This window comes from Empidonax traillii, unplaced genomic scaffold (assembly GCF_003031625.1).
Source record: "Empidonax traillii isolate 1590-97213 ecotype Southwest subspecies unplaced genomic scaffold, ASM303162v1 scaffold2:size4533513, whole genome shotgun sequence".
Lineage (NCBI taxonomy): Eukaryota > Metazoa > Chordata > Aves > Passeriformes > Tyrannidae > Empidonax > Empidonax traillii.
In genome coordinates this window covers 2,362,352-2,384,704 of record NW_020955195.1, presented here as the reverse complement: position 1 = coordinate 2,384,704, position 22,353 = coordinate 2,362,352, and the positions used below count along the sequence as shown (strand labels likewise).

The 22,353-nt window shown below is 44.4% G+C and overlaps 1 protein-coding gene across 3 annotated transcripts in view; it reads right to left on the bottom strand.

Annotated features, from left to right (window-relative positions):
- ABCA1 (ATP binding cassette subfamily A member 1) overlaps positions 1–22,353 on the bottom strand; it is a 92,268-nt gene that overhangs the window by 62,447 nt on the left and 7,468 nt on the right. For 2 of the 3 annotated variants that reach the window (XM_027895189.1, XM_027895352.1), the window contains exons 1-5: positions 20,450–20,559; positions 14,543–14,687; positions 8,882–8,975; positions 5,013–5,154; positions 4,148–4,269 (exon numbers count right to left, since the gene is read on the bottom strand). In XM_027895189.1, the coding sequence (XP_027750990.1) occupies positions 4,148–4,269; positions 5,013–5,154; positions 8,882–8,975; positions 14,543–14,608 (424 nt within the window). In that variant the 5' untranslated portion in view covers positions 14,609–14,687; positions 20,450–20,559. Of the gene's footprint in view, positions 1–4,147; positions 4,270–5,012; positions 5,155–8,881; positions 8,976–14,542; positions 14,688–20,449; positions 20,560–22,353 lie in introns of those variants that run through there. The other variant, XM_027895267.1, reaches the window with a different exon arrangement.

Below are 22,353 nucleotides of genomic sequence, written 5' to 3'. Positions count from 1 at the left end.
AGTGTTTTTACCCCCTCTCCCCCCCCAGCCTAAAGGAAAGAATGTGTATGTCCCTGTGGAACACAGCATCAAGAGAACCCAGCTGTATATTTATGTACAACAGCAGGAATGCCACCCTGCCACGGTTGGTGTCTGCAGGTGTTTCCAGGGGTGAAGGCCACCTGGGCACAGGGTTTGCTAGTCTTCATTCTAGCCTGGGTGGTTTCTGCTGGGATTCTTCCCAAGGGAAGCCAGGGAGGAAACCAGTTCATTTAGGGAGGCGTAGGCAGGTGTAAGACTCAATCTAAATGTTTAGCTTGAGGGCGTGGGGGTCAATTTTGTTAGGGACACGACACTGAGGAGGGAGTTAGCCATCACCTTAATGTCACCCAGTAGATAATGCACAACATCCTGTTTCCCTGAACACCCTGTAATCATACAGTAGGACACAGCCACCAGAAAGCCTCTCCCAAGGCTGCTCTTTAGCCCAAGCCCTCCATCATTCTTCACCTGTTAAATGAAAGAGGCGCTAATAGCACTGACCAGACAGGCTGCAAACCCCTTCAGTCTCACCATCTGTCTGTGCAACAAGGTGCAACATAAGCAGAGAATGCCACCCAGTTATGTTTCTCCTCTACTATGAGCAATACTAATCCAGCTAACAACTGAGACAGGCAGGGCACGTGTGGAATAATAATCCAAGATCTGATGCAATTTCTTAGGCGATGTTTGTTTCCTTCTGCCTATTTCATTGCTTCATTTTTGTTTAGTTGGGTTGGTTTCAAGAAAAATAGAAACATTTCCTTTGGGATCACTGAAAACTAAGAGCAATGAAGCAAATACCAGCCAGACAGGCTTATATGTGCAGCTGTTAGCAACAACGAAAGAAGGTGGCTTTAATTATACCCGTTGATGTATTACCCCATGGCACTGCAGAACAAAGTGTTTGGGAGCCCTATAGAGAGAATGCAGAAATAAAGAAAGTGTGCCTCAGAGCCAAGAGCAAGCTGTATCTCCACCTTCCAGAACAGAAAAAAATCTTATTTCTTGCAAACACTTTATCTGCTAAAATGGCACTGAGGCCAGTTGCAAATTCAGTGCCTGCAAGCAGTGATCCAAACCTCCTGCATCTGGCAGTCCCAGCAGCCATGTCATGCTCTTGCAAGTGCTGTCACTACGGTCTTTGACTCTCTGTTCTGATTTGCACTCTGCCCTTATCATGAGCGTGGAAGACCTTGGTGACATGGCTGGACAGAGATGTAACGAGCGCTGGGACGGAGAGGGCACCTGGCACCTGCCTGCAAAATTGATTATGTTAAGGTATGTGTGTGCCTGCACGTAGATTTCACTGCTCAGGTCTTTGCTGAAAGTGGCCACGTAACTGTGCTGAACTCCCTCACACCACCAGTCAGTACTTTACCTGGCCAAAAAAAGGTGCTACGTTAAGCAACAGTGGACTGTTCCCTATTGATAACACCTTCTCCTCTCTCCACCAGAGAGCTCTTTCCCGCTGCTCCTCCTCAAACTCCTGCACAAACAGCCCTGTTACAAAGTATTACCTCGCACTTCGTCAGGAAGTCCCTGAGATACAAAGCCTGTTGGCATGAGAACAAATCTTAGTGTCCTACCTTGTCTTTAACTCACTCACTTGCACATACCTGTGCAAGCAACCTGCCACATTAAATAAATCTCCCCTCCCCAGGGTTCAGCGCATGCCTAATTTCAGATCAGACGACTCTAAGAGTCACACCTTGAACATTAGTTTGTGAGGGTTGTTTGAAAGAAGCTTCAAGTGAAAGGACTTTGGCAAATGCTCTCTGAACCGTTCAGAGACATCAGAAGCCCAGTACAGACATGCATGTTCTGTAGGACTAGCATTAGAAAAAAAAAAAAATCTATACCACAGCTCCAGTTTATATACCAGCAGTAGAAGATCACCTCCTGGAAACCTGTTTCAAAATCATCAGGCACTAGTGGGATAAGTGTGTGAGGGATGAGGGTGCTGCATAGACTCCAAGAGAGCCCACATCACACAGCAGGGAACTCACAGTCCCTTCCACAGGGGAAGCTGCAAAGCTGCCCCTGTGAGCACCACCAATTCACACAGCATCAGGTCCAGGCCAGAGTTAGAAAACAGAGGGTATTACAGTGTTTTCAATCAGGCTCATCAGGTAATTAGCCCTCCTGCTAACTGTGGAAAACAACTGTATAAAAGATGGTGCTTAGAGGTTTTGGGGGTGTGTTAGAGCTGACATCCACTCCAACTGCCCTCTTAGGGTCCCAGAGTCACTAGAGCAAACTCCCCAGAGTGGAGAGGATTTGCATCTCTCACACCACACTGTCAACAGCAACTGAAGGGCTGACCCTCCTTGCACATGAATCTAAGCGCTACTAAGTATAAATACATAAATACTTCTAAGATTAGAGGGTGATGTTACATGCATTCTGTCAGAAAGCAAATCACACAGCAGGAAAGGGCAGCAGGGACCCCCAAGTTGGAGGCTTTGTAAATGACCATAACGAGGACAAACAGGCTTTGTTCTCCGAAAGCCTCACCAACAATGGGCATTCTGTCATTCTAATGACACAGAGGACTGATTTTCTAATTACACATCTGAGATATTTTATTACAGAATTATGATCTATGATGACTGGGTCTGAGTCCTGTTTTTGCAATTTAGTCAGCTAATCTTTACAGTACAGAGAAACATGAGCCTTCTGACTTTCAACTTGTACAATACTGTGTATGCAAAACACTTCTAGGAATCACTACTCCCCCTCAAACCTTACCAGCAAGGAGATCTTCTGCTTATGGTTTTGCTAGTTTGCCTCTAAATGTCCATGTCTGACGTTCACTGTATGTTTCAGTACAAAACACCAGTATCTGCTCCTTTTGAAAGGGTTAACTTGCAGATGCCACTACAAGCACAAAGTGTAAAATCCACACCAGAATACATGAAACTATTCACATCACATCAAGTCAAGTATTTTTCTTCCTGCAACCTGCCTGAGACATGCTCAAATGAAGAGAGCTAGGAAGAACAAGAGCTGTAAAACCAAGGACAATTTTTACAAAGCACTAAAATACTACCTACATTCAAAGAGCTCCACGTGCCTGGATAAAGGCTGTGGGTGAAGACAGTCAATGGCTGTTGTCCCTGCTGTGTATTCCTGTTGTATTTCCTTCTAAACCATTACTTTCCATCACTTCCAAGAGACTCGTGCAGCACTAAACACAGGAGCCAATATAATCTTCCAGGAAAAAAAAAAATCCCAAAAAACTTTTACAAATAATAACAAGCAACAAGCAACCTGCCCCATTTCCCAAGACCGGGCAGAGTTCTTTCCTGTCCCAGGTCTGCTGCAAGCTTCCCATGCGATCTCATACTGGCCACTCATTCATCTGCACTGGAGAGGAAGGAACACCAGATCTTCTCAGTCAAGATAAAAATGGGAGGATTCTAATTGTTTGTGGTAAATAGGGCTGCGCAAACTCCCAAAACAAAAAGATTTTCTTCTGGGCCTTGCCATTCAAAATCCTGCCAGACAATAGAAGAGAATGAACTATACTACACCAAGCAGTCATATAGAAGCAAAAAAAAAAAAAAAAAAAAAACCCTCCAAAACAGGGAACTCTCCAAAAAGAAGGGAAGTGGATACTTCATTGTCAGATTATAACCAGTTTCAAGTTTGAAAACTGGAGGCCAACACCAGCTTTTCCTCATCTGTGTTCTTCCCGCACACTTCCCTCTGGAGCCCAGGGGTTAGGACACTAAACTGCAGCTACATTGTGTGCATTGCTTGACAAAGTATCAAAATAACGAGTGCTTTCCAAAAAGACACACCACTTGGACTCCTTTGAGAAAGCCAGCATTCTGACTAGCTTCAGTGAGTTGAGGATTTTAATTTCACGTCCAGAACAGCTGCTGTTCTTGGCATTGCACACCACCCCTTTTCACTTCCACCAAATCAGCTAAGGAGCACAGCATACAAAGCTCTGACACGGGAGAAGCTTAAGGCACTTCTACAGGACTGGAAAGGGTTTGATGAGCTGTAAGTTATAATCGTGCACATTCCCATTTTGGTACCTTTCTGAAATTTACACACATGCAGGATTAACCAGACCAGAAATGCCAGATGTAGGTGGTGCTCTTTCCCATGCTGTTACCTAAGCCAGAGGAGTTTCCCAACTTGCGTAGTTTTCCCAGGACCTTCTGGACATCCTTTATACTCGTGTCCTGTTGGCTGTACAGCAGTAACCTCTTGGCATCCGAGAACAGGCGGGAAACACTGGGGAGGGGAAAACAGAAAAACATACAGCAGTCATCAGCTCTGTGAGCCAGCATCCACAGACACAGTTTTACATACCAATTCCAAACTCAAGTCTTTTTTCAGTTATGCCACTCCAGCACAGAAAACCCTGTCTCCACTGGGACAATCCAAGGAGCCTAATAAAGGATGCCTGCTAAAGCAAGGTCAAACTAAGTTACATTGGGAACATCCAGGCATTTGAAAGCATTTTTAAGACTGGGACAGAGAGGGACTCCTGCTGCCTGTAAACTACTTCTCCTTGGAAGCACAATAATTTAAGTATGTCCTTGCTCCTTTCAAAGGTTTCTCCAGGTTGCAGACACATTATACGCTGCGTTAAGCCTAACTCACCTGACAGTATGAATGTAGCAAGTCAGACAAGGTACAGGGAAGCTGGCCATAAAAGAGCATCTTAGAAAGCCATATCTTTTTATGGGCCAAATTCTGGGTCGAGATAAACAAATGGACTCAGTCCTCGCCCAGGGAGAGCTTTTCATTCACCAAGAGCTTCAACTGCTTGGACTTGTGGATATTGCACAACTACCAGCTGTCAGCTACTCCCTCTGAATTTGGTAGCTGAAGAATTTGGGACTTCGGTGGTGGTAGAAACTGCAAAACCCTTAATATCATAGGGTTTTACAACTAGTTGGTGACTTCCAAATATCCCTTTTCATTATGTTCCCCCCCAAGAACAGAGATGAGGCAAGAGCAGAGAGACTCACATGGAGGCATTGAAGTTCCCAACAATACCAGGGGATTCCCCAGGAGTTGGGTAGCGGAAACAAGGGTTGTTGGCATTGCAGATGATCCCCTGTATCCATGGCAAGGTGCCTGCTGAAGGCATAGCTTTATTTGGAAAATGACCTAGAACAGAAGCACAGGAGTTAGGAAACAAGCACATGATAGAAGCCTCTACTACACAGCATTGTATTGGAAGAGCAGTGTTAACTTTGTGGTGGTTATTGCAGACCTGCCAACAGTAAGAAGTGCTGAGCTCATATTAGGTTCTCCACACTTCCCCAGCCTCCTCAGCTGAAAAACAAACCCTTGCTAAACCTGTAGGAGAAGCTCTTTGCTGCTCTCAGCTGTGCAGCATTGTTTTTGGCCATGCTGATGGGAATAAAGTATTTCTTGCTGATTAATGCCTAGCAACAGGCAACTTCAGAAGACTGGCAGTGGTGAGCTCATGCACACATACATGCTTCCAAACCAGCCATGTTGCTCTGGATTTACAGTCTTAACCAACGCAAGGATTTGGATTGAGGCCACAGGGACAGCCCTAGTCAGGGTTCTGAATATCCATAATATTTCTATTCAGTACTTTTGGTTTTCAGAATCTCCTCCCTCCAATTACACACACTGTAAAGATCAAACAAAGGGTGGGAGCCTACACTGTTTCCCTGAGATAAGTGTGTCCCATATTGGCTTGGCTTCCAATAAATCTTATAACTTTAGAGGCTCTAAAACATTTAGCCACCTGCCTGCCATATTTCAGATCTTTTTGCTCAAGTCTGAATCTTTCTCCTATGGAACTACTGAAGTCGTAGGCCAGAGTTTACAACTTGTTTAAGCACAAAGCAGTAACATCCTACTCATGGCAGATCTCCATCAGTACACAGTTCAGGTGCCTGCAAGTCCCTCATCCTCCAGTGAAGGGGAAGAAAGGCTTCCCCTGTATAAACCTGCACCTTAGATGAGCTGTCCAGCCACTTTCTGTAAAGAGCTCCCTTCCTCACCCCCAAACTAGGGAGGGAAGCCTGGAGGAAGGTTGTCCCCTTCCTCAGTATCTCACAGCTCAAGATTTGGCTGATGAGATTCACATTCTCCTCTCTGTGCCCATCTCGTCCTCTCAGCATGCCTCAATCACACAAGGGGCTGGCTCCCTTCCTCCACAGCCTCAGTGGAGGTACCAAAGCCCCAGGAGGAAGAAATATTACAGCAAGGCTGGTTAAATGTTCATGGCCGAAGGAAAATGGGAGTATTATCAGCCCTCCTGGGAGAAAGCCAAGGACTCTGTCCAGGAGAAAGGTGGAGGAATCAAAAGTTCCTTTTTTCCAGTACCCATAGAGTTCTTGTTCCTAGTTCTCTGCTTAAAATAGAAGAGCTGTTTACCTGGGCTCTCTGGCTTTTGTTTCATTTTCATTTTTTGCTCTTCTTGGCTGAGGGGGCTTGGGAAGTGGGAGGGAGAAAAAATTGCTAAGACTTTCAGATTCTTTTTTTGTAAAATTTCCAAGAGAATCTCCTTCTCTCTCCTCCGTGCCTTTCATCTTACATGGTTAGGAACTCCAAGAAACTATTAAGAGCGATATGGAAAGAGAAACTGTGCACAACACTTTATGGTAACTTTTTACACATTAGTGATGCATGTGACAGCAGTTTCTCCAAGAGCAAAGCAGGAATCTGCTGGTTTTAAATCAGAGAAGCTACACAGAAAACACAGTGCAACAGCACACCATTTTCAATTACATTGCTGCAAACATCTAGCTTTTCAGTGGAGAATAAAGTCCCTTGCTGTCAGCATCCCTCCCCTTGTTCCCAGTAAAGTGCATTTTGAATACCTTAGGGGGTCACAGGAACAGAACAGAAAAGTAAAGCTCTAGAAGACACAAGTCAGCTCAACAGAGATCTAAGAGATCTTCTCTGACTAGTCAGGTGAAAGCCACATAACTATCACTTCAAAGTTAGCAAAATATTCCTCCATGTTTTCAGAAAGAAGCTCCTCACACTAAGCCAAGCTGCTAGAAATAAGAAATCCTAAGAAGATAATCAGTCCAATCCTTGGTTCTTCTCAAACAAGAAAAGAACTAAAAATCTAACTTGTTTGATGAAAAACACTACCATTAAAATACTGAGGTTATCTGGAGGCTACAAAGCACTTGCATGCACTCTGTTACTGTTATCACCAGGCATTACCTGCAAGAGATTTCATAACAGCATACAGCACTGCTACTACAGATAACAATCTTACTTCCCTCAAGGCATCCACAGAGCTGCCAAAGAGTTTACCATAAGCCCAAAGCTTCTTTATTTCTATCTCTGCTCACAGTTCAGCAAAAATTGTTTCACTTTAAAACACATCCACATTTGTCAGCTCGCGAGTGAATGTTCAGTGAAACCAATCCAGACAGCAAAAATGTAATTTAGAAACCTATTCACAGAGCCTTTTAGAAAAATTAAGGAGTTTATCATAAAAGTTAATTAAAAAGTTACCAGATGACCTATACTCCACAATTCCTGGGGACACTAAGAAAGCAGACAAAGCAATTAACACTCAGCATAAACAGGAAGGAAAAAACGGGATGCAGATGGAAGATTCAAAAATCTACTTGTGACACCAGGGTGCCAGAGCAAATGATTTACAAGGAGGCTACTGACTAAAAAGATCAAGCTACATAGCTCTGTGAAACTGCAGCTCTTGCTTGGTTTGAGTTTATAAACGGCACTGCCCCAGTTGAAATGAACTACTATTGAAGCTGGTAGTTTTTTATACCATCTGAGGAGACTGCTTATTGCTTCTCTTCAGCTTCATGTCTGTATCACAGGTACCTCTCCTAATGCCACTGTAACACTCACTCAGAAAAGGCTGTGTAAAGTATGAGATTTAATTTAGGGAAGGTTCAATTACCCTGCTGAGCACTGAAGAAAGTGAGTTAGGCAGTATATGGGACCAGCAGAGTCCAAAGTGTAATGGGAAACTGCAAACACTAACACCTGAGCTTTAAAAGGACCCTCACACTACCTTGAACACCTAGCAAACAGCACATAATGCCCCGTTTTAAGAACAAAATGCTTCAGAGTGCCCTTCAGAAACATGTTTTGCTGACCCTTAAACCTTACCTTGCAGCAATCAGGCAAAGGAAAGACAAACAAAGAGCTCTTCCAGAGTCAGCTAACTGCAGCATGAAGCTGTCACCAGACACAGCAGAACAAAGCATGTTGCTAACAAATAAGTCATGCTTCCTAAATCCAACAGCAACCAAATAAGCCTACAGATCGTCATTTATAAAGAACAAGTGTCCTTTGAAAGAAAAGCAGAATTGTGTCCGTTTGGGGTGTAAAGAAAGAAGTAGAATAGTTTTTCCCTCAGCAATGTATGACTGCTGAATCTGCTAAATGCAGAGCTGACACACTAATGGTTAGATGGAATGGAATTGCACTTGTGCTCTTTACAATACATTAATGCACATTACTGCCTGGAAATGAGATTGCTTTCTTAAGAGATCAGAACACTGCATTCTTTCATGCTAAGCCACAGACAGATCAACAATGAAAAATAAGATTCGCAGTCTGTGTGGGTTTTACAGATTTGTCACAGTTCTACAGTCAAATTATCAGGTAATTCATTATGAATCCAAAAAAATAAGAAACAGCAAGAAAAAGAGCAGCAATGTACAGTCCTGGAACAACATTAACATGTCAGAAGACACTGCAGTCCCCAAGGGGGAAGCAAAGGAGTCATTAAGGCCTCCCTATAGATTTCCAGCTAAAGTAGAGAATCACTGCTCTTTGCATCTTGCCAGCTGCATTACTATTACCTTCTAGCCATGAAACAACAGCCATTCTGGGTGCAGCTGCTGTGTTTGGTACTTACATTCATGCTGCTCGTAGGGCGGATATGAAAGTCTTACAGAGATCAGGATGAAGAAGATGAACAGAGGCCAGGCAACTTCGATCAGCAGCTGGAACTGGAAACAATAAAGACAAAGTATTAAGACATCATATTTCAAAATACAGGTCTGAACAGAGGTTCCAGGACAATCCAGTTGTAAGACAGAATAGTTTTGTAAGCACTGTCTCATTTTGCTTTGCCTATGCATTCCAGGATCAAGAAGTTTGTTCCTCCAGCTTCAGAGGACAATCTGCAAAGAACTACAGGCTTTTCTCATTAATATGTGTCAGTTATTGGACTAAATTAGATGTGCTTGAAGGGCTATTTTGGTCTTCTTTGTGTAGTTCTTTTTGTGCCTTGACTGAAAAAAACTTTCCAATGAATCTTCCCAGCAATGAGCTGAATTTTTTGTTTCATAATTTGGAGGTAGTGGAAGGTCCTTATATCCCTTTCTCACTGTAAACCACCAAGCTTTTACTCTAACACATCAGGCATGGAAACTGTGCTGGTGCACAGCTATCCCAAATCTTTCACTGCTGCAGAAGTATATTAGTATGAGGGAAGAAGAACTATTAAGCTTAAGCTCATATCTAGTAATTGTTTTGTCCTAATGTACATTTGTTGCCCAAGGTAGGCACCCACTGGTCCAGGTTATCTACAGACAGGCAGGGAGTGTAAGGTAAATAAAGAAGTAACTCAGTAATTTAGAGGGACTAGACAAGAAAAAGAAAGACCTGCGTTGCATTTTTTAGACACAGAATTGAAGAGCAGAAGAAATTCACTGAGAAGGTTCACATCCCACAGAACCGTGTGGACAAAGCAACTCCTCAGCCTAGAGCTTCTGAGGCACAAGCTGAGTTTTCCCAGACCTGAGTTTTCCCCAGCCACACCCCTCTTCTCCCACTCCACTGCCCAAAACATGGGTTTTCAGAACTCCATGAGACAAGGAAAAACCAAAAGCTTTTTATGCTGCCGCTTCTTATGCTTTTCAGTTACTGGAAGTAGGACAGTGTTTTCTTGGTCAAGTAAAGAAAAACCTTTTCTTTCCTGGAACAGCCTTTTCTAATAAGAGGTCTACATCAGCCTCCTTAGAAGTCAGACCTGCACCCCAGTAGGAGACAGAATCCCCTAAACAAACATGTTTTCCCATGTTCCATCATTAACAGCTAAAAGTGGACTCTTGGCACTCAGCACAAGGCACTCCATGCAAACTTTGAGGTGAGACTTCTGAGTGACTACTGTTCCTCAAAACAAGCTCACTTTGTAAAAACAGAGTGTTAAAGCAAAGGCCACTTGATCCAGCAGAGGAAACTATGTAGGATGGCTTTTCACAGACACCCTTGATGGCTGACATCAAACCAAACAGCAACCCTATCTGAAAGGCAATTGAGCATCAGAGTCTCCCAGGCAGTCCTGATAAGAGTCTCGGTCTCTGCAAGATAATTTTGAGATACTGTTACCCATTGGACCTTGAGATTAGCTCAATTGGTTAGAGTATGGTGCTAGTAACACAGTGTTGCACATTTGATCCCTGTACGGGCCATTCTCTTAAGAGTTGTACTTGATGATCCCTTTGGGTCACCTCAACTCAAAATATGCTGTGATCTGTTATTTTCATGCACACAGTGTATGACAGCTGGCTAAGAAATAGACCACACTAACAACAAAGGTGCCAGGAAGATGCCTCAGCATCTTTGGTCTCTCTTATTACAATAAACAACGTAGTGGCGGCACACACTCAGCCACTAACACTGACAACCTGCTTTGCTCTGCATCAAACAGTGCTCTGGCCCCCAGAGATCAAAGATGCTCAGAGCTAGGGCACTGACAACTTGTCTGCACCTTCTGTTCTCAGGATCCCCTTACAGCTGCTGCCAGGGTGGCACAGCAGGACTTTTCCTCCTCTTGACAGAAGGGTGGCTGTGAAACCAAGACAAGTCCACCAGGATCAATGGCCATGCCCTGGCACAAGCAAGAGCCCTCTCCCACTCAGGCTGAGGGTGAGCAGAGTGTATGCCAAGCAACTGCCACTAAACTGTCTGGGGAAGGGTAGCATCAGCTGGGCTTGCAGGGGCTTCTGGAGATGACCAACAATGCCAGAGAGCCTCTCACAGCCCTACAGCTGCTACAGAACCAGCGAGAAAATGCTGCCCTTGAGTTCAAGCAACACACACAACACACCTAACCTGGCAGGTGGACAGGCTCAGAGAGGACAGAGGAAGGAGGGATGCAGCTTGGACTGACCAAGTTGCACCTCTACAGCTGAAGGTTGCTGCACCATAGTAGTCACCAAAATGCTACTTAATAAGAGGGAGCTGGCAGCTGCTGCACCAGAGGCTTGCACAGAGCCAAGCTCAGAGTGTCAGCAGCATCTCAACAGAGACTCCCTGTCCAGCCTTTTGTGCTGTTGAACAAAAACTGAATTACCTTCCTTTGCTTGCAAAGGGCAGCAGGTTCCTTCCTGATCTTGCTGTGACAGCACTTTCCACCCACTGTGGCCTTTGCAGATGAGGACACAAAGATACTAAAGGGGACATATCTCACTGATGTTCATACTGAGTAGATACTGAAAAGCCAAGCCTCCTCACTGACTTTTGTGCTGCAACTACTAGACCAGCCTGGTTGATACTGAAATCAATCTTGAAGCACCCAACCCCTCTGCTATCCCTGCTCCACTGAGAGCTGAAGGAGGAACATCCTGTTTGCACGCAGCAGGTGAATACAACAGCATTCAGCCAAGAACAAACTGCTCCATATTCTACCAAGGCTAATCCCTGAAGCACGCCAAATTTATCCCCGTTGCCTGATGATGCAGGGTGCCACTGAATATTGAGCTCTACACTGTGTCAACAGGAAATCTGTTGAGCAAGAATGAACGAAGCTATCACCCCATCCGCAGGGAGCTCCCAGCAGCTGACCAGTCTTTTCCATGCAAGTTTGAGGTGTCCCCTCACTAGCAAAAAAAAAGCAGGGAGAGAAGTGTTTTTAAACAATGACCCCTGAATGTGATTTTTCTTTCCAATCTCTCCCCCCCTCCCCGTGCAGACTCCTTCCCCCGGGCTCCGGTGGTGTTGGAAGTTATCCAGTACAAAGTAACACTTGAACTGCACATGTCAGGCTGAGCTTTGAACCCAGCTTTCGCAACGCAGCCCAAACTCACAGCAGCCAGCGAGGGGGTTCAGCGGGAAGCCAAGGCTAGCGTGTGTGGGAAGAAGGGCAAGGATCAAACTACCGGGTAACATCTTCGCTAAGTACAAATGGGACAGAGCCCCCATCAGCACACCCAGCTCAAGGACAGCGGTGTCCTAACAGGAAAACAAACAGATGGACAACTGTGCAGGCACGATAATAGCATGGTGGGAAGAGGCGTTCTGCTGCTCTTCTGCAACTCCCTGTGAAGTGGCCTTCCCCTCCCGACATCTTCAGGAGATGTTAATGGGGAAAACCCCCACAAATACGAGAAATCCCACTAAAACAAGCCACGCCCTAGACCCTCATAATGAAATTACTTATAGAAACAGAGTTTCAGGCCCTCTGGGGCACTTGACAGGAAACAGGTACTGAAGCTGCTGGTAGGTACCAAGACAGAGCTGAGAAGATCCAAAGTGGTTAGCCTGCTGTGTTTTTGTGGCATCAAATGATATAAAAGCATCTCTGCTGCCCAGTAAGCAAGCCTACACCTACCTTGACATGACATCCATGCTAGACTCAGACCTCTTCAAGAAAGCTTCAAACCTGATGCAACATTGGGGCTATTTAGCCTCGAGAAAAGGAGGCTCAGGGGAGACCTTATCTGCTCCTGTACAACTACGTGAGAGGAGGCTATAGCAAGATAAGGGTTGTTCTCCCAAGAAACTAGCAATAGCACAAGAGGACATAGTCTCAAGCTGTGCTAGGGGTCAGGTTGGACATAACTAATAATTTTTTTCACTGAAAGGGTGGTCAGGCACTGGAACAGGCTGTCCAGGGAGGTGGTGAAGTCACTGTCCCTGGAAGAGTTCAAGAAATGACTGGACATGGCACTTAGTGCTATGGTTTAGTTGGCATGGTGGTATTCAGCTAAAGGCTGGACTTGGTGATCTTGGGAGTCTTTCCCAACCTAAATGATTCTGTGATTCTATTATTTTCAGAAGATCCTGACAAAAAAAAAAAAAAAAAAAAGCCATCATCCTCAGTGTAAAACTAAGCTCATCTGAAACATCCTCCTGGTTTAACCAGTTTAAGCATTGTTCCAGATAATCACACATCTTAGAGTTCTCTTACATTCTAAAGGCAGCTTTGGAGGAGTCAAGAGTAAGGGAGTAAGGATGTATTTAGCTCCAAGAGCCTAGGTTACGTAGGCAATAGCTGAGAAGAGCCAATCTTAAGGGGCTATAGCCAGTTTTGAGACTGTTTTCCCCAGGTCATTTGCAACTTTTTTATAAATTATGAGGCTGTTCACAAGGTCAGGATGCTGGCCCATGCATCCAGAGAGCAGACAACCTCACTCCTTGCAGATGACACAGTCCACAGCCTCTCTGGTGGGGCAGTTCTGTCCTGGGAGATCAAGACTCATGAAGCAAGGGCAAAAACATGCAAAACAAAAACTCTGTCATCACTGTCAGCTCTGTAACCACAGAGGTATACAGGAAAAGTCGAAGATGCCATGAGGCACCTTTGTTTTATTTAAGAATGGACTATTTTCAGCCCCGAAATGACTCTACAAGTCCAATAAAAACAAACCTCAGACACCTGAGTGAAGACTTTCAGGACTGTCGCTGTCTCCAGCGGTGAATATGATAGCCTCCCCTCCCTTGTGACACTGAGTTTCTAAAACAACCCAACCCAACCAGCTGGCAAGCACCCTGACATTTGGAGGGTTCAGAAAGCTAATCAGACCACTTTCCACTCACCACCTCAGTGCTTCATGTTCCTTTCACATTCCCTCCTCATGCCTCCTCAAGGTCAGAACTAACCTTCTGGATCCTCTGAACAAGCCTATTGCACAGGACATGCCTTAATCCAGCACAGCTATTCCCTAAATGCCTATGCCCAATAGTATGTTTTCTCTGGCTCTTAGCTAATCTGCAAGAGTTACAGCATTCTATAACCTAAAGGCAAAAGAATTTTAAGAGCACCGTGCTAGATTCACACCCCGGCGCCCTTGTTATGGCACAGAGAAACTCTTCTTACATATTGTCTACCTGAACAGATACATTTCCACACCATTAACAGACGGTGAGCCTAGCACCTAAAACTACTCAGAACACACCTTAGTAGAAAAATATCAGTTGCCTAAGCTTATCCCCATGCCAATACAAGAGCGTGCTCCATGCCACTCACTTAATCTGTATCTCCTGCTGTAAAGTTACACAGCAGGTTTGGGATTCCCTCCCTCATTGAAGTGACTGGAGATGCCTGCTATTGCCTCCACCATTTCTGCCATCTGGAAGTGGCAGAATTTTGGCACTGTTGTTGCAGCTTGCAATATTCAAAAGCTTTTCAATTTGAACTGGGTCTTTCCAAAGCCAGACTAGTTGCTCAGCCAGGGACCACTAGAGGAAAAACAGTAAGTAAAATACAGGATGTTTCCCTATTTTGCTTGAGAAGTAAGCTAAAAGGCTCCAGCTTAAGATCTCAAAACACCCTTTGGACAATACTTACGGTCTGTCTTCTTCTGTAGGTGAAGTTCTTCCATAGCAGCAATCCCAGCTGCGTCCAGAAAGCCATCTTCCCTCAGCAAAGCCTAGAAGCTCCCTTTGTGCAGCAGCGGCAGTACACAGCTCAGATGTTTGTGGCCGGGCATTAACTAAGGACAGAAAACAGAAACAGGAAAAAAAGTTGAAAGGGAGTCACAAGAGAAAAGGCAACAAGATAGGGAGAGACAAGAGGCAGCACTCTGCGACCTTGCAGCACCCACGTGGCACTTCCCTACAGCCTCCTTACCCCATGCACTCCAGCCAAGCCTCACTGGTCTCAGCAGGCTTAGATCTAGGTCCACTGTCTCTTCCCTCAAAGCTCCAAAGGAGTTCTGCAAGACAATTTTCTTCCTTCCTGGCCCAAAAATTCCAAAAGCAAGAATGGCCCAGAACAAGAAGAGTACTAGGATTTGAAAGCTGATTTAAAGACCCTTCTGAACGAGACAGAATCATGCATTTCAACTCTTATTCTTAATGCCTCTTCCCATATTTACTTTTACAACGGTGAAAAGCCTGCTGCCAAATTAGCAAAGCCTTTGTTTTGAAGTCCAGTCAGTACCACCACTTCTGGGAGAAAGTGCTTCGCTTTTAATAAGCAAGGGAGAAGCATCCATTTCCTTGAAACTAAGAATGACCCCAGAGTTGTTAATATCAGGATAAAGTGAATGGAAAATTGCTGTTGAGTCAGTGTTCAGGTTTTGCTAACACCTGGCCTCCAGCACTGTTGAGAATTAGGTGCATTAAGCATGCATCTTGCTGGAGTATGAGAGTATAAAGGGTTAAAAAAATACATCAATCTCTTTGGTGGCTATTAATAATAGCGTGGTCTAGGTTTGGGTACACAACCTTCCAGGAGGACTCAATCGTACAGAAAGATGAGCTTATAATACATTAGTTAAGTGTCACTAAATCTTTTTTTTTTTTCCCCAGAATTAATGTGGCATCATTTAATATACTTCTGAGTTTAAGACCACTTCAAATTAAGAGCAGTTTAATTCTGAATAAGTGTTCACACAGGAATTAAGTTAATCCACACTAAATTAATTCTGATTTATGTACCTGAATATACCCTGTCGACAGACTCAGTGTTAACAGGATAACTAGCAGCTGATCCAAACACACAGGAAGAGAATCATTCCTTCAAACACCTGTTAAACTGGGAACACACATGCTTTTGATTTTGGAGTCCCACAAACTCGTACCTTAGTCCTATGATTCAGAGTTGCCTGCCTGATTGCAAACTGCATTGAAAGGGTTCCCAAAATCCATAAATGTACTAGGAAAGTGACACCTCCTCGGGAAATGCTCTGATCAGTCCTACACTGGAGTTCAGATTAGAAGTTAAATGGCAATTCTGGATGGGAGCTCTGAGCTTTGATGAACAATTGTGATCTTTAAGTCTCATCCAAAAGCAAATTCCATTATTGCAATGACTTGCAGATTAAAAACTTCCCTTAATAACAAAGGCCTGTGATACAAAAAAAAAATTTCCCTAACATGACTAACAAAATAAATTAAACGCATTACACTGAGCTCTACAGATAATTACACTGTAGTATCACAACAAGACAGCAGCGCTTCCTAATGCCAGCACAGAGAACCAAAAGAACAATAACAGATGCCTACAAAACCCTACAAATTGAACCTCATGTCAGCACACAGGCAGCTGGGTGTACAGTCAGCATGGGCTCATTAACTTCTGTAGGTGCTGCTGTAACTCACAGACATGACCTCTACAGATGCTTCTTCACAGAGGGATGCCCACCACTAATCTGACAGGAGAGCCATCCTTCCCGGCCCAGTGCTTCCTGCTGGCTGGAGCACCGTGCCACTCATTAACACATTCCAGCTGCATGCACATCTGGCTGACAGGATTCTCAGACGTGCTTACAGCGAGGCCCTTGACAGGCCACAGCAGGGAAAACGACCCTGCTCTTATTGGGGGATCTCAGGAGGACAAACCCTGGCTGCTGATGACTGTGGACCCAAAGCACACCTTTGCTCACAGGTTTGGGTGGGAGGTGGGGGTTGCAGCACCTCCCCTGCATGCCAGTGCTACACATTTAAAAGCTGCAATTAACGTGTAACCTAGCAACCAAACCAAGCAGGGAATATTATCACCTCTCCTTAGTACCTTCTCCACTGTCCTATTTCCGCTCAGGATTTGGGGATTTTGGCAGCGCTTTTACTCACACTACTGAGAAACCTGGATTGCTACTCACACAGTACACAGGCAAGCTACAACCACTAACCTGGTGCAAAATCTCTTCACAAGACACTGGGAGAATTGCTCCTTTCAAGCATTTATCCACAAGGATACTGGTACTGGTTTGCTGTGCTGTCCGAGATGCCATGAAACATAACCCTTTCTTCCTGAGTCTAATCCTGTGGCTACTGCACAAGTTTGGCACACAGGAGCAGAGGACAGGAAGCGACTGTACAGCCTTCTACAGTCAGTGGTATTTATGTAACAGGGGTGGTTTTTTTTTTTATCTTCAGAATTGTGTTCAGAGTACCCACTCCATATTTCAATCCCAGCCCCCCAGAACTGTTAACTCTCTGCAATAAACTGATTTCCAATGCTTTCCAGCAACCAAAGACCCAAATCCCTGAGTACGAAATGCCACAGGAAGAGTGAAAAAAGGATCCCACTGAGTCAAAGAGGCCTTTGGCATTCTCCTCAATGGAACTAGACCCTACTCCTGCACTTTAACACTCTGCACAGAGGCAAAATGAGAGTTGAGGCAGTCTGTGGGACGTTTGAGCCAACGTCAGGGCAGCCGATTCAATGCCTATCAGCAAAAATCCAAATATTTATCCCTCGCAATTGCAGTCGGCTCACAGGATCCAGAACACGGAAATGCTGCTTTACAGAGGTTGTAGCACGCACATCACAGTAGCAGACTGCAGTGAGAGAGGGCACACATTTGATCATTCAGCTCATCTCAGCTGACCAGCAGAAGCCTGCACAGCCAGGAAGGCTCAGCTGTGCCGCCTGCTTGAACTTCAGTTCTCTGGAGTTCGGCTAAACTTCGCTGGGAACAACGCAAATGTCCTGGCCTTCAAATAAGACCAGTTTGCCCAGATACAAGTTTCATATGATGCAAAAATACTGACTTTTAAGGACTGCCCAGTTGCAAGCATAGCAGCTAAGTCCCTGCATTGAACGAGGGCATGGAGCCTGACACTGGACTGATCACCAAGAGCACAACCCCTGAACCTGAAGCATATCCAGTTCTTCTTCCAGCCATGCTGGGTGACTGCTGCAATGACAACACTCTGTGCCCCATTATCTGTTACAAACTGGGTAACACAGGTTTGTTAGTGCCTCTGATTTTCATCCACAAAGGCTGACATATTTGGTTCACTGCTGACACAAGTTAACCAGGTCCACTTGAATTACTAATCCATCAGAAAGCGCTCTGCAAGCTAAGAATATCAGAGGAAAATGGATTAGCACCCTTTCAGATATTCTTCCAGCTCACTATAAGCAAGAACTGTATGACAGAGATGCAGAAAAGTGATAGACCCAACACTTCCAACTCAGTTAGAGCTAAAGTCCATCTGTATCTCCATTTCAGACCAGTCTGATAAGTTCAACATAGCTGGGAAAGCCCAACTTTACATTTAGCACTGCAATGCCAAAACACAGCTCGTTTCCAATGCATGCTTTTTGTCTCACCTATGTAAAATTTTGAGCCAACAGCAGCTATCAGTGATAGCTCCTGACACTCACCCAGAACTCTCTGAAGCAGAAATACTGTTTCTGTCTAAGGTAAGAAAAGTGTCAAGAAATCATCCCCATAGCACTAGTTTTCTGTGACATAAAGTACCACAGTAGAACATGGACTGGCACAATTAAAGCACAGAGTCCACGCACTGTCCCAAGGTCTGCCTTTGCAGAAGACTCCCTGCACATGACATGCTGCCCTGCTGCAGAAAACCTGCACAGCCTCCAGATCTACAGGGCTGCAATTTCATCTCAGTGTGCAATTCAGAAAATTGGTCTCAAAAGAAAGTTAGGCTGCAGGGCAACTTCTGAAAACGATGACAGAGAAAAGCAGTCTTTGGCCAACTCTCTTTCTAGAACAGTGCTATCCACTACTTAGAAATAAAATGGCTGTGGAAAAGTCCATTTGCTGGTATACCAACAGTCTCCAGATCTAATCCACCTTAAATACAAAGAAATGTATTTTTACAGCTGTAGATATAGAGAGGAAAAACCTCAAGTGGCAGAGAATCCGTTCTCCACCCCCATGCCTGGTGTCTGTACTAAGTAAACACAAAATGGCCTTCAAAAGCAGCTTTCTGCAAACAATGCAGCTGTTTGCTTTCTTGGAGGGGAGGGAAAGAGGGGGGCAAAAAACTCTTTCCCCTGGAGAAAAAAAAAAAAAAAATCACTATTTCAAGAGGGAACAAAATGAACTTAACAAACGTTGAAACTGGAACACTTCATAATTCTGGCAAGAGACTATGGACAACTTTAACTAAGTCCTTGTCAGCAGAGCTAAAAAGCTTTTATTAGTTAATGAAGGTTCAGTGGCCTCTGTGAAATCAGTTAGCAGCCTCTGTCCTCTCAGATTTTCCACATCACAAGCTACCAGCACTCGCAACTCTCCTCAGATCAAGCGGCCATGGAGAGTGCCAATCTGAAGGCCACATATGATGCCCTTTATGAGGGCACAACAGGCATTATTTGGTGGATGAAGCACAGGTTTGAGCTACTAGAGCCAGCACTTTCCCCTGCCACAAGCAGACATGGTCCACCATTTCAGGCTTTCTGTCCCAGACAAAATGTTGTACATCTGCTTAACTCCGACAGATCTTGTCTACATAATTATCACATAAGTCAAGTGAGACCCACTTTGAAAGAAAAGCAGCAGCTAAGGCACAAATGTCATATTTCAGCAGAAGTATAGTCCTCCTTGTGAATGCTGATAGATGTCTTATCATTCGATTTCTTTTAGGTAGTGTCAGGCTGCATTTTGTGAGGTGAACAGGATCATGAGCCACGTGAATTCTGCAAAGCCCAGTGATCCACACGCCATGAGTTGAGAGCAGGTCCCCACAAGGACTGTACACAGAACAACAGGACAGAAGTGTCTCCCTTATGAACTGACATTCTGACTCTCACAAGGTAAACCCCCAAGAACCAGCATCCTGGATGGAGACTGGTGTAACAGAGGCACAGGCTAAGCCAAGAGTCCAGAATCAAATCCCCATCTCCCAAATCTAGGTCTAGTGTCTTGGCCGCTTCTCTGCCAAACACATGGATTCTCCTCCTTCCAGCAGAGTAGCTGTAGCCAAGAGACTTACTCAAACACAACTGCATCCACTTTGTAGAACTTAGAACTGTGCAAGGCCACAAAAAGCTCTCAAGGCGTAAGTATTGGGAAGACATTTTCACTGTAACTTCCTCAATTCCCAGAAAGCACCTTGCACGCATGCAATTTCAAATGAGACTAAAGGAAGAGGAAAAAGCAGTATTAATCCAGACTCTGTTAAGATTAGGCCAGATAAGGAGCAGCTGTGGACAAATGTAAGTAATTTTTTATTCTGCTGCTAATCATCTAGTTGGAGCTAATATCCACAGGAGAAACAGGAAGTGCATAAAGAACCAGAAGTCGTGTCCATTGTGATCAAAACTCACACAAAGCTTGCAAAACCCAAAGGAACAAATCTGACACTTCCACCTCTAAAACTTACGACACCTACTGGGGCTCTAGGAAAGAGGGGAAGCTGCCACCTATATAATGATAATTTTATATAAATAACAGTTTTGACCTTTTAATGTTTTGAGCCAAAGAGCCTGAACTAGGTTACAAAGAGGTGCCATATGAAGCATTAGCAGCACAGAGTTCAAGCAACTCACCTGGGGCCACAAGCACACAAAGCAGAGATTAGAACAAAACCATCAGATCCCACACGTCCGTCTCCTGGGTTAAGCACGGCTGGACTCTGTAGCAATCACAACCAGTGCAGGATCAGCAGTGGAGGTGTGAGCTTTGAACCTAGAGCCTTCTGCCTGGCACACAGGATCGTTATCAGCGGAGCCACACAGACACTAAAAGCACGTCTTTCATAACCTCCCCACAGAGGACATTTCTCTACCATTTGCCAAATGAATACAGGACACAAAGTTTCTTATTCCATTTCAAGAGTCATTCACAGAGAAGTGCTTTCCTCTTCAAAATCACCCAGGGTCACGTCACAAGAGTTTGCACCAACTCCTTGTTCCTAAGAATGTGATTGGAGAGCTTCTGGGTCAGCAGGCAAGAATTAGGGCGACAAACAACAGCATTTTAGTGGCAATTCTTGGCAAGATCCTCTACTAGTTTACATCAGTTCACACACTGACTACCTGCTCTTAGGTTAGGTAGTAAACAGGTTCTGGCCTTGTCCTCCAGTGCTCACCAATACTGAAGGCAACTAATATATTGCTTTCAACATGGCCATCCACATCAGCCCTCTAAATAACAGTGATTTGTTTGACAGGCACAATTTTAAGGATCCATCTTTGTGATAATTCACAACCAGTTTAACTCATTCTCCCTCCCTGAGGAGGCCTGACAAATTTTATAAAACCATCATTTAAAGAATAAAGCCAAAATACCAGGAAGCTGATGAAGGAGTCTCATGGAACACCTCCAGTGACCTGCCATCTCTGGTCCAAGACACATAGCCTCTCACTCATCCATAGGGTCCTTGAGGCAGCATGCACACAGCCACAAAACACTGAATAAACTACTTCATTATTTAAGGGGGCTCCAACCTCACAGAAAATTGGAGACAATCAATGGAAAAGAACTCCATTTAGCAACAGGCCAACAACAAAACACCCACAAGCTGCTTGAACTGCTGCTATTAAAACAACTAGTGACAAAACCCAAGCCCAGTATTAGGTTCTGCTCACTGCACTGGGTACTACACATTGAAGTGAGCCTGGATTTTACTCTGACAAGACTTGGTCTTAACATAACATCATGTTAAGAGCAGAAACTTGACTTCCCAAATCTTTAGACAAAACAGCAAGGGGTTTCTAAAGATATTTAGCCTTGGCATGAGAACTGAGAAAACTGATTTTTCATAAGTCAGTATTTTATGTGCTGAGTCCTTCTGAATGCTCCACTCTGGACAGATGAGCACATGACAGTTTTCAAAGACCTCGCCCAGATTTAACACAGCGAGCACTGACATTCCTGGCCCTCAGCTCTTCAGAGTACCTAACCTGCCTCCTCTGCCAAAGCCAAACCCCCAAAGATGTATTTCTGGGACACTGGTGGGCCTATCCTTACCAATTAGAAATAAGCCATAGGGGACAGTTTTCTCTAGAGTCAGCACTAGTTAACAAAGTACACCATAACACAATCCTGACTACAATTTCCAGAGTCCTCAGCACCTCCTTACACACTTATACAGATATATATTTCCAAAAAATGGCTGCTGTTTTACAACATTTCCTTTTGACACAACACGCCAAGTCATTTTGAAGAGCCTGTCACAGGTCAGCCTCCCAGAATGACCAAAACAAACGGCTCTCGTTACTTCCAGCATGCTTAAAAGGCTCATTGATGAAAACAAGCACAGCTCCAATGCGATGGAAGATGTCTAGTTTGCATATACCACAGCTGGGCTGACCTAAAGGAACGCACATGCAAGGGAACGTGGCATGCACTTAGGCAAGAGGAATTGCTTAAGTGCCAAGTGTAAGACGCAAGATGAAATGCAGTAATCTATTTTACAAAAAAAAAAAAATTGCTTCCAATAGCTAAAAAA